At 36.8% G+C, this 16,683-nt stretch overlaps 1 protein-coding gene across 7 annotated transcripts in view; it reads left to right on the forward strand.

Moving 5' to 3' along the window:
* Positions 1–16,683, forward strand: part of LOC116861374 (serine/threonine-protein kinase Sgk3) — a 139,665-nt gene that overhangs the window by 94,429 nt on the left and 28,553 nt on the right. For all 7 annotated transcript variants that reach the window (XM_032847908.1, XM_032847907.1, XM_032847911.1 and 4 more), the window contains 4 exons: positions 2,627–2,714; positions 8,310–8,359; positions 10,837–10,894; positions 16,549–16,632. In XM_032847908.1, coding sequence (XP_032703799.1) covers positions 2,627–2,714; positions 8,310–8,359; positions 10,837–10,894; positions 16,549–16,632 — 280 coding nt within the window. The remainder of the gene's footprint in view (positions 1–2,626; positions 2,715–8,309; positions 8,360–10,836; positions 10,895–16,548; positions 16,633–16,683) is intronic.

Raw genomic sequence — 16,683 nt, forward strand, 5'->3', positions numbered from 1 at the left:
ACATGGGGAAATGTTTATGATGTAATATTTAGGTGAAAAATAGTTAAGATCAAAATATTTTAAATACAGGATGGTCTTAACAGTGCAGGAAAAAAACTGAAATAAAATACCACCAACATTAGTAAAAGTTGCCTCTGTGTGGTAAGATTGAAGATCCTCAACTTTTTAGTTGAGGATTTTTAGTGCTTGGCTGAGGAGCCAATGGGGCGAAGCTACCATCTGTGAGATTATGACTCAGGGCCTCTACATCAGAATTCCATCCAGGCGAACGATAGGGCAACGCCGTGGAGCCTCGGTTGGCCTCAGGTGGCCTCAGATGGCCTCAGATGGCCTCGGATGGCCTAAGATGGCTGGTACAGTGTGGTCCCTGCCGGCAGGCCACTGCATGTGCCCTGTGTGGCGCGGCGTGCCCCACCACGTGTCAGGACTGGGGTCGGGTGCGGAGAGCCCCTCGTCTCGGGAAACAGGGCACGGCCGGAAAGGAGGCCGCCCCTTTCCTCGCCCGTCACGCAACACATGATCGTGGGGAATCTGGTGCTAAACCATTCGGAGACAGCCTGCTTCTGGGTCAGGGTTCGTACATAGCAGAGCAGCTCCCTCGCAGCGATCTATTGAAAGTCAGCCCTTCCTCGACATAAGGGTTTGTTTAAAAAAAAATAAAAAGAGAGAGAGAATAAAAAAAAAAATTATTGAGATAAAATTCGCATAAATATAATTCACCCTTCTAATTATTTTTAAAGTGTACAATTTTGTGGTATTTAATATAATCACATTGCTGTACAGCCATCACAACTATCCAATTCTGTTGCCTCAAGGTTAATGTAACACCATCACTCCAGAGAGACTACAATTGACCCTTGAACAACATGGCTTTGAACTGTGGGTCTGTTTATGCATGGTTATTTTTTGATAACTGCAGGACAGTACTGTAAATACATTTTCTCTTATGGTTTTCTTAATAACATTTTCTGTAGGTTCCTTTATTCTAAGAATACAGTAGGTAATACATATAACACAAAGTAAGTGTTAATCAACTCTTTATGTTAGTGGTAAGGCTTTAGGTCAACAGCAAGCTGTCAGTAGTTAAATTTGGGGGGAATCAAAAGTAACACATGGATTTTCAACTACATGGGGCATTGCTGTCCCTAACCCTCATGTTTTTGAAGGGTTAACAGTACTTTTGAATTTCCTCCTTTCCCCCAACCCTTAGCAACCACTAATCTGCTTTTCTATCACTATGGGTTTGCCTATTGTGGACATTTCATATAAATGCAGTCTTATAATATATAACCTTTTTCGTCTTTTTTTTTTTTAACCTAATGTTTTTGATGTTCATCCATGGAATATCATGTGTCAGTACTTCATTCCTTTTTATGACAGAATAATATTCCATTGTGTGGATATACTACATTTTGTTTGTCCATTCAGTAGCTGATAGACATTTGGGTTATTTCTCATTTTTGGCTATGTGAATAATGCTGCTATGAACATTTGTGAGTTTTTGTGTGAATATGTTCTTATTTTTCTTGGGTACATACCTAGGAATGGAATTGCTTAGTCACATGGAAATTCTATGTTTAACTTTTTGAAGAACTGCCAAACTCTTTTCCACTGTGGCTGTTATACGTTCTCATCAACCCTACTGTTTTTTAAAAATTATTTTTCAGCTTTCTGAATTTCCTACAATGAATGTATATTTTACTTAATCGTTAAAGACAATGTGAGGAAGAGATACCTCAGATACAGGGATTAAATCATCCCTCAGGGTTGTCATTAATGCATCCTCTCAGTGCATTAGTGTACCAAGGCCTCTCTTGTATTTTAGTCTCATTTTTTTCTCTTCATGTTTGATCTTCCTACCCATCTCTTCATCCCTCCCATTGATATCCACTTTCATGTATTTGTTATGTCTTTGGAATTTGTTTTATTGAGTATTGCTTCATGTCTGTGAATATTTAATGTATGTATACAAAAATGATCCTGTGCTACCTTGTTTCTGACTTGAGTAGAATTCTCTGTGGTCAGTGACCATAGCTTTCTTAACTAATTTCTCTAGTGGCAGATGTCTATTTTGCTTTTGATTAACTATTAGAAAGTTACAATCAGTATCCTAGTTATGTGTCTTTCAAAACTGCACATAATTTTTTTTCTTTTTGTGGTTTATTCCTAGAACTGGAATTTCTGGGCCCAGGAAAAATGCAGACACAGTTTCACCAAGTATTGCCAAATTTCTTTTCAGAAAAGTTGCCTCATTTCACATTCTTACTAGCAATGCATGAGGGTATCTCTTTCCCTATATCCATACCAACTTCTGATGTTATCTTTCTAACTTTTAGCCAGTTAATGGACATAAAATGACATCTTATTAGTGTTTTAATTTGTATTTCTTTTATTATTAATTAAGCTAGACATCTTCCTTACCATTTGGGTCTTTTTCCTTATGAACTGCCTTGTTGATATCTTTGACCATTTGTTGAATTCCCTATTTTTAAAAAATTAATCAGTTTGTTCCTTTTATAATAATATTGATGGATTGTATTGGCTTTCATTCTTTAAATATTACTGTGGTTATAGAAAGCTATAGAAATGCTTTCAAAGTCATAATAAAGTTAATTTTTGTTTTTAGTCCAGATGTCAGAGCATTCCTTCAAATGGACAGTCCAAAACATCAGTCAGATCCATCTGAAGATGAGGATGAAAGAAGTACTCAGAAGGTAGTAAGAGGGATTGTATTTTTTTAAAAGAAAAAATACCATTCCCCAAAGATGAAATTACTGGCATCTTTACGGTAACATATACTTAAAATTATGTAATTTCATCCATTGTAAATTTTCTACTCTCTAGAATACATAAAAACAAATGTGTACACCTTTTACTGATTACTATTTCTTATGAAATTTATAAAATGAGGACGTCTGTGATAAAAAAGGAATACATGGTAGCATTTAGTAGGAAGAGTAGTAGAAAGTTTGTTAGTAGAAATTTTGAAAATAGATGCAGGGGCACCTTGGGTGGCTCAGTAGGTTAAGCATCTGCCTTTGGTGCAGGTCACAATCCAGGGTCCTGGGATCAAGCCCCGCATCTGGCTCCCTGCTCCTTGGGGGGCCTGCTTCTACCTCTCTCTCTGCCTGACACTACTTCCTCTGCTTGTGCTCACTCTCTCTCTGTCAAATAAATTAAAAATCTTCAAAAAAAAAATAGGTGTATTGCTTTCTTATCACTAACCAGAGCAGTAATTTTTAATATTTTAGTGGTTTTCTTTCTAATCTTCTCTTAATATATAAGGATTTTTTACTTACCTAATTTTAATTGCATAGTATGTACAATTTTATATTCTGCCTTTACTTTACATCTTAATTTTTTATCATTATATATCTTCATAATCATTAACACACTTAAGCTGTTTTTTTGAATTTTGACCAGCAGGAAAGGCATTTCAACCAGAATGTTAATTGAATACTTCTTCCTCGACATTGCTAAGTTTTTATATTCAGAAAGCCAATCACTATACATATGCCAGTTGGCATCAACTAAGTCTTATTCCTGTAGGTACAGGCACATAATCAGTATGTGTTCCAAATCAAGACTAGAATATTCTTATTTTTTTTACTCAATTGTGATAACAAATAGATAAATAGAATAAGCTGTAGCATATTATAAAGATGTTTTCAACATTTACTTTAGAAAGTGAAGTGAGAAAGGTAAATTATAAAACTTAGCCTGGAGAATTATTATTTAGCAATTAAAATTATAATGAAAAAGTATATATAAACATGGTAACACCTTTATAATTAAAAAGTGATGAAAACTCTATATGTTTGCTTAATATAGACATAAAAATCAAAGGTGTTGGGTTGAAGGGCGTTTTTGTCTTTATAATGTCTTATTTTGTCATGATTCTGTTTTTGTGATTTAAAAGATAACATGAATCAGAATGTTACTGTCGCACAGCTAAAAATCTTCATTTGGAAAATAGACCTATTCTTTTTTTGTGACTACTATAAAGTTGTAATTTTCCATCTCTGATGCCACAAGAGGGTTTTCAGTTTAGAGAACTGATTTATTTGTGACGTGGTTTGTGACATGGTTGGTCCTAGGAAAACATAAAAGGATATTTTAATTTTATATCTGTGTAGCTTGTCAAAAGGGAAACAAACTAGGACAGCGCTTGTATAAATAAGGCATAAGAAGGAAAAATATTATGTAAAAATGTCATACAAATGGATTTTTGAAAAGGACACTTAATAAGACCCCAGTAGATTAAGAGAAAAGAGGCATGAAGAAATACTGTTAGTAAATAGATATGTGGGGGAATGTTCAATCCATCAGTGCCAGTAGCAAGTGAAATTTGCACAACAGAGACTTTTTTCTCTGCCAAATTAACAAAAATGTAAAGTAAATAAAATATTTCAGGACTGGTAAGGGTAGAGCACAGTAGGCACCCTCAGGCTTTCCTGGCATTGGCATAATGTTATGCAACTCTTTTGGAAAACAATTTGGCAATGTTTACCAAACATGAAAATATTCAAGTTATTTAGGAGTTGATGCAAATGAAATGTTTCTTCACACAGAAAAGAATACTCACTGTAGTACAGTTTATATGAAAAATTAGAATCAATTTAAATATTAACTAAATAATGTTTGTCCCAATATGTACATTTTGAGACTATTTTTTAGGATAATAAGTTTTGACATACTGTTACCCGAAATCAGGGTATAAAATTTTATAGGCATATTTTCACAGTATGATTCCAATCAGTTTTTTAACGTTATGTAAAAACTACATGAAGTTGCTGTAATATTTGCAAAATCATTGGTTAATAAGGTTATAGATTTTTCTTTTTCTTTTTTTTTTTTTTTTAGGATTTTATTTATTTATTTGACAGAGATCACAAGTAGGCAGAGAGGCAGGCAGAGAGAGAGGGGTGGGAAGCAGGCTTTCTGCTGAGCAGAGAGCCTGATGCAGGGCTCGATCCCAGACCCCTGGGATCATGACCTGAACCGAAGGCAGAGGCTTTAACCCACTGAGCCACCCAGGCACCCCAGTTATAGATTTTTCAAAAGCATTTTTTCTTTCCATATTTTCCAACTATGAGTATATATTTTTAATTGAAAAAGATGAAACTATTAAAAATATTCTAAAGAATAAAATGTATGTAACCCTGATTTTCCATGTTTTGCCTGAGAATCATGTTGAGAGGATATAGGTTTAAATCATTTGAAAAATACCTTTCCTTGCTGTAGGAAACAGCTGGTTTTGAAGAAAGAACCGGACTAAAAAGACCTTTCCAGGTTCTGGTCCCTGTTCTCTGCCATGTTTCATTCAGATCTGAATTTCATTTCCTTTCTCTTTTTTCATCCATAAAATCAGAAACTTGGACTAGGATCTCTTGCAGTTTTAAAATATGGATTAAAAAAAAAATCTTCAGAAAAGGGTGAAAGAGAAAGAGAAAAGAGAAAAGGGTGAAAGAGAAAGAGAAAGCAGACTCCCTGCTAAGCGCAGAGCCTAATCAGTGGCTCAGACTCAAGACCCATGAGATCATGACCTGAGCCGAAATCACCAGTGGGATGTTTAACTGACTGAGCCACCCAGGCACCCTGGTGTAGCTGTTTGTTAAGGACTTCTAAGTGGATAACTTAATTAATAGCCAGAAAATATCTTTCAGAGTATCTGGACCTTTTACCTTAGTTAGTGAGAGAAAAGTAGAGGCCAAAAAAAGTCAAGAAACTTATGCTTCTTATTAGTGTTCACTGTTAATAAATTGTTAATTTATTAACATTATTAATTAATAAACAATTATAATAAACAAAATTTATTAACATAATATAAACTTAATAAATTATATCTCATCCTTGGTTTAGTATAATCATTAAAAATAGTAGATAGAGTAAAAAGTTAGCTGATTATATTTCCCAATAATTTCCATTATCCTTGTGCTCGGTGTGATTCAGGGCATATAGGTTGTCCTATTCTTTAATCCATGCTTATTGAATTCCTTTTCCCTCATCTATATGAGGAGAGTTAATTGAATGGAAAAGTGATCCAATTTGCGGGGGACTGGGTGGCCCAGTTGGTTAAGTGACTGGCTCTTAGTTTTGGCTCAGGTCATGATTTCATGGGTTGTGGGCTTGCCTGCATGGGGCTCCACACTGAATGGGAAGTCAGCTTGAAGAGTCTCTCCCTCTTCCCCTCCCCCTGCTCACCCTTGAGCTCTCTCTTCCTTTCCCTCTGAACTAAATCTTTAAAAAGAAAAAAAGGATCCATCAGTTTTCTGCACTTTCATTAAAAGAACAAATGTATCAAAATTGTAGCTTAGTTTGTATTGTTATCAGATTCTCTGGAACACTATAATATATAAACAGAAAAGATTCCTCCATGTTAAAATTATGGCACAACAGGATGCTTCTCATTTCTCGAAGATTTTTTATACTTTTTTTTTTTTTTTTTTTTTGTCTTATGCTAGATTGTGTGGTCTTCTGTATTTCTGTCTTCTGGGGGCTGAAAATGTATTATATGAAGATTTTTTATGTAGAGATTTTGATAGGAAATTTTGTTTTATAAGTTAAAAGCTGGTGCCAGTATTGTTACTGTTTAAGAAATGTATTATGCTTAGGAACTTTTGCCCTTTATTTTTAAAAGTAGTTTACCATTCTGGAGATTGTAAGTTTCAAATGAATTTAAGTGGAAATCTGTATGATGTATATCTCTAATAAAAAATTGCTTAGGTAGGGGCGCCTGGGTGGCTCAGTGGGTTAAGCCTCTGCCTTCGGCTCAGGTCATGATCTCAGGGTCCTGGGATCGAGCCCCGCATCGGGCTCTCTGCTCAGCCGGAAGCCTGCTTCCTCCTCTCTCTCTCTGCCTGCCTCTCTGCCTACTTGTGATCTCTCTCTCTGTCAAGTAAATAAATTAAAAAAAAAAAAATTGCTTAGGTAAAATTTTTTGGTTCAGATTAAAGAAAAATTTTTTAAAGCTTGTATCTATAACTTATTTGAAGGATAATTATGCAGGGCTGTAGTAAAAGTATGCATATTTGGGATATCTATAACTATAAGGGAGTTTTAATTCTCTATGCATAAGGAATCTCAAAGGGAATTTATGTGAAGCAGAATTCACTTACAGTTGGTTTTATAAAACGTGCTCATGTTAAAAAGATCATGAGATTAATCTTATAAGATTTGGGGTTAAATTTCTAGCTGATTATTAATTAGTGAGCGAGAATTTTTTTTTTAGTTAAATTGCTTTATGGCATAGTAAGTAAAGATTTACTTCTAAATTAATATTAGGGATCAAATTTACTATATTAATTATTATAAAGAGAAAAGGCTATCTAAAATTTTTATTTGACTACAGGGTGGAATTAGAAAGAAAAGCACTCGGGGCGCCTGGGTGGCTCAGTGGGTTAAGCCGCTGCCTTCGGCTCAGGTCATGATCTCAGAGTCCTGGGATCGAGCCCCGCATCGGGCTCTCTGCTCAGCAGGGAGCCTGCTTCCTCCTCTCTCTCTGTCTGCCTCTCTGCCTGCTTGTGATCTCTCTCTGTCAAATAAATAAATAAAATCTTAAAAAAAAAAAAAAAAGAAAAGAAAAGAAAGAAAAGCACTCTTATCTACATGTATTTGATTTAGAAATAGGTTTGTCTCCTATAATTCAATCCAGCTTTAGCAGTCTTCATCATCATATCATCATTTCCATATCATAAATTAATAAACGATTATTTGAAAATTTGAAAAAACAGACAGCCATTTTAACCAGCTTTTTAAAATTTATTTATTTATTTATTTATTTATTTATTTATTTGACAGAGAGAGATCACAAGTAGACAGAGAGGCAGGCAGAGAGAGAGAGAGAGAGAGGGAAGCAGGCCCCCTGCCGAGCAGAGAGCCCGATGCGGGACTTGATCCCAGGACCCTGAGATCATGACCCGAGCCGAAGGCAGCGGCCCAACCCACCGAGCCACCCAGGCGCCCTTAACCAGCTTTTTAAATGTAGAAATGATCCTTCCTAAACTGTGGTTTCTACACCTATCTTGTCCAAGGAGCTTTCCCCAGTGTACTTCATTTGACACCCGTGAGCTTTATTTCTGCCTTGTGTTTTTCCTTACAACTGCTCTTGAAATTTATCATAATTATATTGATTGTGTGTTTCCAAATAAGTTACTGCATTCGTTAAGAATCTTCAGGCTTCTTTTACATGCAATACATCCAATATTTATGGTAGAGTTAGTATATTTTATTTCAGAAACATTCACTGACTGATAACCTTGAAGCTCCAATAAGAGCGTTACTGCTTTTTTTTCCCCCCATCCCAACAGCTACACTCTACCTCACAGAACATCAACCTGGGACCATCTGGAAATCCTCAGTAAGTCTGTTTCAAACCTCCTCTAACTGAATTCTGAGAAGACCTTTTTTTGTGCATGTGTATGTACATACCACTTTAATTAGACCAGTTTAACTAGAACCCTGAAAAATATAATAACCATAGTTATAGTGAATATAATACTATCATAAGCTTGCCTGTTTTACTGCTCTAGCTTTGCATTGCTTTGATAGAGTTCTGAGGAGTTTTTAAATCCACCAATTGTAATTAGGTTCTGCTGTTTCGCTGTTATTTTTCTCGTGTGTGTGTGTGTATACGTGTATGCGTGCACGCACGTGTGTGTGCATGTGTGTGTGTGAAGCCATAGACTTTATTTCTAAGGGGATCTTAAGTCCTGGGAGGTTACTCTGACAGAAGCATCCATACAGGCTTAATGGGTATTCTCACTGGTACTCAGTGTTACTGATGCAACCCTAGTTGTCAGCCAGCTTGTTCCAGAGGAGTCATGATGGACATTAGCATAGTAAAGGGTAGTAAACTTGCTTTAACCAGTTCCTCTCATAGTCCCTTATTTGCTTGAGCACAGGGAAGGCATTTTGAGGAAGAGCAGGAATGGCAAATACAGACTTCATCTTGAATGTCAACTCCAGCATTTCATTAGAAGTTAGACCGCTGAATGCAGAGGATTCCAGGGCTACATCTTGGCTCAGCTGGAGGAGTGCCCTGACCGATGAGTAGTATCTGCCATGGTTTGGAGAACGTATAGTGTTGCTGTACTTGGCTTGTAATGATCCTTCAGGTTCACTGCATTCATTCTTAATTAGTCTGTCTTTTATCCCAGGACGTAATGTTTCCCTCACCCTTTTGATCCACTTACTGAGTAAAGACAGATAAGAAATAGCCCAAGGATTGGGTCATTCAGCACTGCAGTAAGGTAGAAAAACTGGGAATGTGATGTAACACAATCAGGTGAACAAAGTGTCTCAAGCGGGTAGTAATTCACTCTGTTAATGTTGCTGGTAAAGCAAGTAAGTGTTGAGAATCGACCACTGGACTTGATAAGTCATTGGTGACCTTTGCAAACCATTTCAGCGGTATGGTGGGTACAGACCCTGATAGGAAGGAGTTCAAGAGAGAATTAAGGGACAGGATAGCAGGAATAGACAAAGAATTTAGATCTCTTACTTGAGGAGTTTTACTGCAAAGGAAAGCAAAGAAATGGAGGAGGTGGTAGCTGGAAGGGGAGGTTTGGTTTTGAGCTGCTTTTCTGTTGCCATACACAGAGTTGGTCAGGCAGCGCAGAAACAGAAACTGACTTTCAGTTAGGATTTGTCACCAACAATTAACACTGGGGCCTTGAGTACTGCCTCAGTTAGCCTATTTACTATGTTTGAGGAATTCGTGTGATTTTTTGCTATTACATTTGTTTAAAAAAAAAACTTTCAGTATCTCAGCATATCATTCAAGAACAAAGTAGTCCAAAGAGCAGATTCTTGAAGAAGAAAAACACCTGAGCCTAGTTAAGTATTTATCTCCCTAATCTTTACCTGTTATTATTTAACCTAGGCGTGTTACTCTCATGTTTGAATTGACAATTTATCTCAGTAATGAATTAAAGAAAATTTAAAATCTAGGGACACCTGGGTGGCTCAGTTGGTTAAGCGTCTGCCTTTGGCTCAGGTCATGATCTCAGTGTCCTGGGATTGAGCCCCATGTCGGGCTCCCTCCCTGCTCAGAGGAGGGGTGTCTTCTTCCTCTCTCTCTGCCTCCCCCTCCTGCTTGTGGTCTCTCTCTCAAATAAATAAAATCTTTAAGAAAAATAAAGTTTAAAATCTAAATGGAGTTATTCTCCTCTCCCTAGTCCAATTTGGGATTCAGAGTGTGTTGAATGAAAAAGCTCTTCTGGCTGCTTTGCCTCCACTTTCTGCTGCCATGTTCTTTTGCGTACCTACAGCCAATGTTGTTTTCATCTGACAGATCAATATAAATAAAAGGACAAAAGTAGTATTCCTTCTGGTTTCTTTACTGGATTTCCTGCATTACCGTCTATGAGAATAAGCAGAGAGGTCTTTTATGTGTAATGTACAATAAGTGATATTATGTGTCCAAAGAATTGGCAGATGAGGTAGTCCTTGGAATGTATTACTAATTTATATAGTTACTCAGTGTCCTTATTAACAACATGGGTGAGGTTTATGGTTAAATAAAATTGACTTCAAAACTATATATATCCTTTTCTCCCAAAGGGACTATTAATGAAATCTGTCTTAAACAGAACCTAACAAGGCTTTAATAAAGTTGTAAAATGTCTTATCAGCAAGGAGATATTTACTATTATCCATTATTACCTATTTTATATTCAAGACGAGGAACTACACGTGTGAAACCTGGAGTCTTCATGCTAAAATGTTTTTTGCCCAGCATTTTCTTAGTAAAGAGTGAGGTGCTAAGAAATGTTTAAAAGTTAACATCTTTCCAGTTTCTAGGAGGCTAATTCTTGTCATCGTTCATTTTTTCAGTGCTAAACCAACAGACTTTGATTTCCTGAAAGTTATTGGGAAAGGCAGCTTTGGCAAGGTAAGGGTGTTTTTATTTTGCTGCTCAGTAAATAAGTACTTCAGGAATGCATACCTTATACATTCCAGGCCACAGAACTTGCTGGTATGCAGGATATGGAGTTAAAATGCTTTCTCTACCTTCAAAATACTTAGGTAGTTAAGGCATTTACTCAAATTTTAACATAAAGTTCATTTGTTTGAGTGTTTAGATTGTTTATGAATAACAATGCCTTGAATATTCTGGCATATGACCTTCTTGGTGCATATGATGCATGTTGGTTGGATATACAGCTAGAAGTAGAACCAATGTGTCACACAGATGCTGGCACACATTTAGCACCTCTCATGTGCCAAGCAGTATACTGGCTTCTGGTTAGTTAGACAGTATTGAACAAAACTGAGAGAGTTACTACCTTTGTGATGCTTGCAACCTCATAGGGGAAAGAAGCGATTAAAAATATGCAGTCAATAAATAATGCAAAGCAGTAATGGGGACTGTGATATAAAACATAGAATAGAATGTATGATAGAGGACAATAGGCAAGTGGGGAGAAAATTCCTACTCAGGTGGGTTGGTCAAGGTCGGCTTCTTTAAAGAGGTTCTGTTTAAGCTGAAGCTGGAAAGACAAAAATGAGCAACTGTGAAAATAACAGTTGGGGAAGGAAAGGGATGTGTGAAAACCCTGCCGTTCCTCATACAGTGAGCGTCAGATGAATCATACAACTTGACAGTGTGGCCATACCAAGGAAGGAGAATCTGCTTTAAGGCCAGAAGCATTGTAGACGGAGTTGCCAGAATCGTTAGATATATTTAAGTGCTTTTTTGCATTACGCTTCAATCTGTAGTGAAAATAAATATGCATGTGTTTAATTATGGTTTGCTACATTCTGAGCTTTGGGTATCTCTAGTTTGTTTTCTGAGTTCCCTGGATACCAGAAACTATAACCATACAATTAAATCCATGTGTGTTAATTTAGCACATACATGTTGACCACCCACTACATGCTGGGTATTGTGCTAGTATAGCAACAGAAAGTTAGAAAGGGATACTGAGCTCAGAATGCTCAAGTCTGTTGGGATGTTAGAGATAATCCATTGTTAAAAACAAAAAACATTGTCTTTTGGAAACTTCATGTTTAGATCTAGAGTCTACGAGGAATTGGTTCTTGGATATAGCATGAAGTTGTAAGGTCACAGTTCATTTTTTCCCTATTGATGTCCACCTGACCCACACAGTTTACTGAAACAGCAGTTCTTCCCCACTGATCTGCAGGGTAAACTTCATTTATCTAGTGTCCCTATATGCATGGATCTTCTTCTAGATTTTATATTTTATGTTTATTTCAAGATATTACATATTGTTCCATCATTCTGCTAGACTATGTAGCTTGATATCCAACAAAACAGGTCCTCCCTCCTTGTTCTTCAAGAGTTTTAGCCCTGGGGCGCCTGGGTGGCTCAGTGGGTTTAAGCCTCTGCCTTCAGCTCAGGTCATGGTCCCAGAGTCATGGGATTGAGCCCCGCATCGGGCTCTCTGCTTGGCAGGGAGCCTGCTTCCTCCTTTCTCTCTGCCTGCCTCTCTGCCTGCCTCTCTGCTTACTCGTGATCTTTGTCTGTCAAATAAATAAATAAAATCTTAAAAAAAAAAAAAAAGTTTTAGCCCTTTGCATATCTTTTTAAGTTTTAAAAATTCTTAAGTTTTAATCTGTAGGTCAATTTGGGAAAAATTATTATTTTTACATTATTGAGTCTTCTGATCCATGACCATGGTATATCCCTTTCTTTTTTTGTTTTTGTTTTTTTTAAGATTTTATTTTTTTGAGAGAGAGGAAGCAAGCATGTGTGGGGGGAAGGGGTAGAGGCAGAGGGAGTAGCAGGCTCCCTGTCAAGCAGGGAGCCCAACGCAGGACTCAATCCCAGGACCCTGGGATGATGACCTGAGCCAAAGGCAGAGACACCCAACCACTGAACCGCTCAGGCACCCTGGTATATCCCTTTCTTAATTTAATTAATCTTTAACTTTTCTCCATAATGTTTTATAGTGTTTTATATAGAGTTTTATACATCTTTGATTAGATTTATTCCTGTGTGAAATATCCATGCTATTGAAAACTGGTGTTAATTATTGAAGCTAAATGTATGCCATTATCTGTGTGACACATTGGTTCTACTTCCAGTTGTATGTCCAACAGACATGCATGCACATATGTGCTAAGAAAGGCATATGCCAGAATATTCATGGCATTGTTATTCATAAACTGTCTAAATGTCCATTAAAAAGTAGATTAAACTGTGTAATGCAGTTTTTCACAGAACTAGAACAAATAATTCTAATATTTATATGGAACCACAAAAGACCTTAAATAGCCAAAGCGATCTTGAAAAAGAAAAAACTGGAGGTATCACAATCCAGATGTCAAGATATACTACAAAACCGCAGTCATCAAAACAGTATGGTAGTGGCACAAATATAGACACATAGAACAGTGGGACAGAATAGAGAGCCCAGAAATAAACCCACAATTATACGGTCAATTAATCTTCAACAAAAGAGGCAAGAATAGGCAATTGGACAAAGTCTTTTCAACAAACAGTGTTGGGAAAATTGGACAGCTACATGCAAAAGAATGAAACTGGACCACGTTCTTAAACCATACACAAAAATAAACTCTATTTGATTAAGAACTGAATGTGAGAATGGAAACCATAAAAATCCTAGAAGAGCACACAGGCAGTAATTTCTCTGACATCGGCTGAAAGAACATTTTTCTAGGTATGTCTCTTGAGGCAGGGGAAACAAAACCAAAAATAAACTCTTGAAACTACATCAAAATAAAAAGTCTCTGCACAACAAAGGAAATAATCAGCAGTAATTTCTCTGACATCGGCTGAAAGAACATTTTTCTAGGTATGTCTCTTGAGGCAGGGGAAACAAAACCAAAAATAAACTCTTGAAACTACATCAAAATAAAAAGTCTCTGCACGGGACGCCTGGGTGGCTCAGTTGGTTGAGCAGCTGCCTTCGGCTCAGGTCATGATCCCAGCGTCCTGGGATCAAGTCCCACATCGGCCTCCTTGCTCATCAGGGAGCCTGCTTCTCCCTCTGCCTCTGCCTGCCATTCTGTCTGCCTGTGCTCGCTCTCTCTCCCTCTCTCTCCCTGACAAATAAATAAATAAAATCTTTAAAAAAAAAAAAAAAGTCTCTGCACAACAAAGGAAATAATCAGCAAAACAAAGAGACAGCCTAGTGAATGGGAGAAGATATTTGCAAATGACATAGCTGATACAGGGTTAGTATCCAAGATAGGTAAAGAACTTAAATAACTCAACACCAGAAAACCAAGTAATCCAGTTAGAAAGGGGGCAGAAGAAATGAACAAACTTCTCAGAAGAGGACATACAGATGGCCAACAGAGACATGAAAAGATGCTCAACAAATCAAAACCACAGTGAGATATCACCTTATACCTGTTAGAATGGCTAAAATAAAAAAGTGTTAGTAAGGATGTAGAGAAGGAAGAACCCTTGTGCACAGTTGGTAGGAATGCAAACTGGCACAGCCACTGTGGGAAACGGTATGGAGTTTCCTCAGAAAATTAAAAACAGAACTACCATATGACCCATAAGTCTACTATTAGATATTTATCCAAAGAAAATGAAAACACTAATTCAAAAAGATATATGCACTCTTATGGTTATAACAGCATTATTTTACAATAACCAGGGCATGGAAACAAACCAAGTGTCCTGGACTTACGAGTGTATAAAGAAGATACAGTATATGTATATACATATCCATACACACACACAATGGAATATTACTGAGCTATAAAAAAATGAAATCTTGCCATTTACAATAAAATGGGTGGATCTAGAGAGTATAAAGTCAAATACTGTATGATATCATTCATATGCAAATTTAAGAAACAAAACAAATGAGAAAGTGAGAAAAGACAAACCAAGAAACGGACTCAACTATAGAGAAAAACTGATGGTTACCAGAGGGGAAGTGGGTGGGGGGGATGTGTGAAGTAGGTGAAGGGGATGAAGAGTACACTTATCAAAAAAAAAAAGTACACTTACCATAATGAACACTGAGTAATGTATAGAATTGTTGAGTTACTATACTGGAATCAAATTGTGTGATGTGTTACTCTGCACAACAGTAAAAATACAAAAATTGTGCTGCAGGCCACAACATAAATACATACTACATTATTTAGAATGAAAGTAGTCAGATATAACTTTATATGATTTCTAATTACATAAAATTCAGAAAAAGACAAAACCTGAAATTGAGATAGTTGAGGAAGACAGGGATAAGTAGTTTCTGAAATAGGGCAGAAGGGGCGCTTCAGGCTACTGATAATGTTTTATTTTTTAAAATTTAACATTTTAATTTAAATTCCAGTTGGTTAACATCCAGTGTAATACCAGCTCCAGGTGCACAATTTAGTGATTCAACACTTAAATATAATACCTGGGGTTTTATGTTGTAGTGAGGAAGACAACACATACACTAGAATATAAGGCCCAGTAGTGTCACTATGTCAGGTTATCTTAAAAATCCATTCATTCATTCATTTAATTTAAAGATTTTATTTATTTGTCAGAGAGAGAGCACAAGCAGGGAGAGCAGCAAGCAGAGGGAGTAGCAGACTTCTGGCTGAGCAGGGAACCCAGTGTGGAACTCAACCCCAGGACCCTGGATGGTGACCTGAGCCAAAGACAGATGCTTAACTGACAGCCATCCAGGTGTCTTTGAAACGGGTCACTTAATAGTTAACACAACTTGTTGGGCATCTTGAATCCCTTAAAGTTATTTGCAAAACCCTAAGTATTTTTTTTCTGGGGCAAGAGTTTCTAAATTTCCTTAGATCCTTGAACGTGCGTACAGCCCAGCCCATTGTAGAAACTCAGCTACACATGGTGCTTCTTTCTCTGAATGCTTCTGAATTAAAAACTTATAAGAGAAACCTAAATGTTAAAACAAAAATGCATTTTGATAACCTAGAAACCATTTCCTTCTCTGTTTTTTAATCTATCCATGAAGTTGATAGCCTCAGTATTTTCTAAGGACACTCTTTAGGACTCAAAGCTGGCTTGTGTGCACACTTAACACTGAATACACTTGAGAATCTCAAGCAGTATAGATTCTGGGACTTAAATTTAGTAAAAGTCTCAAACATCAGCACATTAAGTGACAAAGAAATGGTACCTGGCTATTCAAGTGATTAACATCCCTTTTTTGTTATTGTTTTATTAAAATATCTAAGAAGAAGTGGAATAAAAATTCAGTAGTTTTCAGTTTTCAACTTTTTTTTTTTTTTTAAAGATTTTATTTATTTATTTGACAGAGAGAGAGCTCACAAGTAGACAGAGGCAGGCAGAGAGAGAGAGGAGGGGAAGCAGGCTCCCTGCTGAGCAGAGAGCCCGCCCGATGCGGGGCTCGATCCCAAGACCCTGGGATCATGACCTGAGCCGAAGGCAGAGGCTTTAACCCACTGAGCCACCCAGGCGCCCCAGTTTTCAGTTTTCAAAACTAAAACATTATCTGTGTCCGATTTAGACTTTCTTTTTACATAATTTAAGTATGAATTTGTTGACAAGTGACTTATTTCTATCAAAATATTGAAATGTCTAATAGTTTGCACAATCTTTAACTACAACAGGTTCTTCTTGCAAAAAGGAAACTGGATGGAAAATTTTATGCTGTCAAAGTGTTACAGAAAAAAATAGTTCTCAACAGAAAAGAGGTAAAATAAAATAGTGTTGTTTTTCCTAAGTCCATTTTCTCAATTAACAGA

The sequence above is a fragment of the Lontra canadensis genome, unplaced genomic scaffold (genome assembly GCF_010015895.1).
Source record: "Lontra canadensis isolate GAN:19392208 unplaced genomic scaffold, GSC_riverotter_1.0 scaffold195, whole genome shotgun sequence".
Classification (NCBI taxonomy): Eukaryota; Metazoa; Chordata; class Mammalia; order Carnivora; family Mustelidae; genus Lontra; species Lontra canadensis.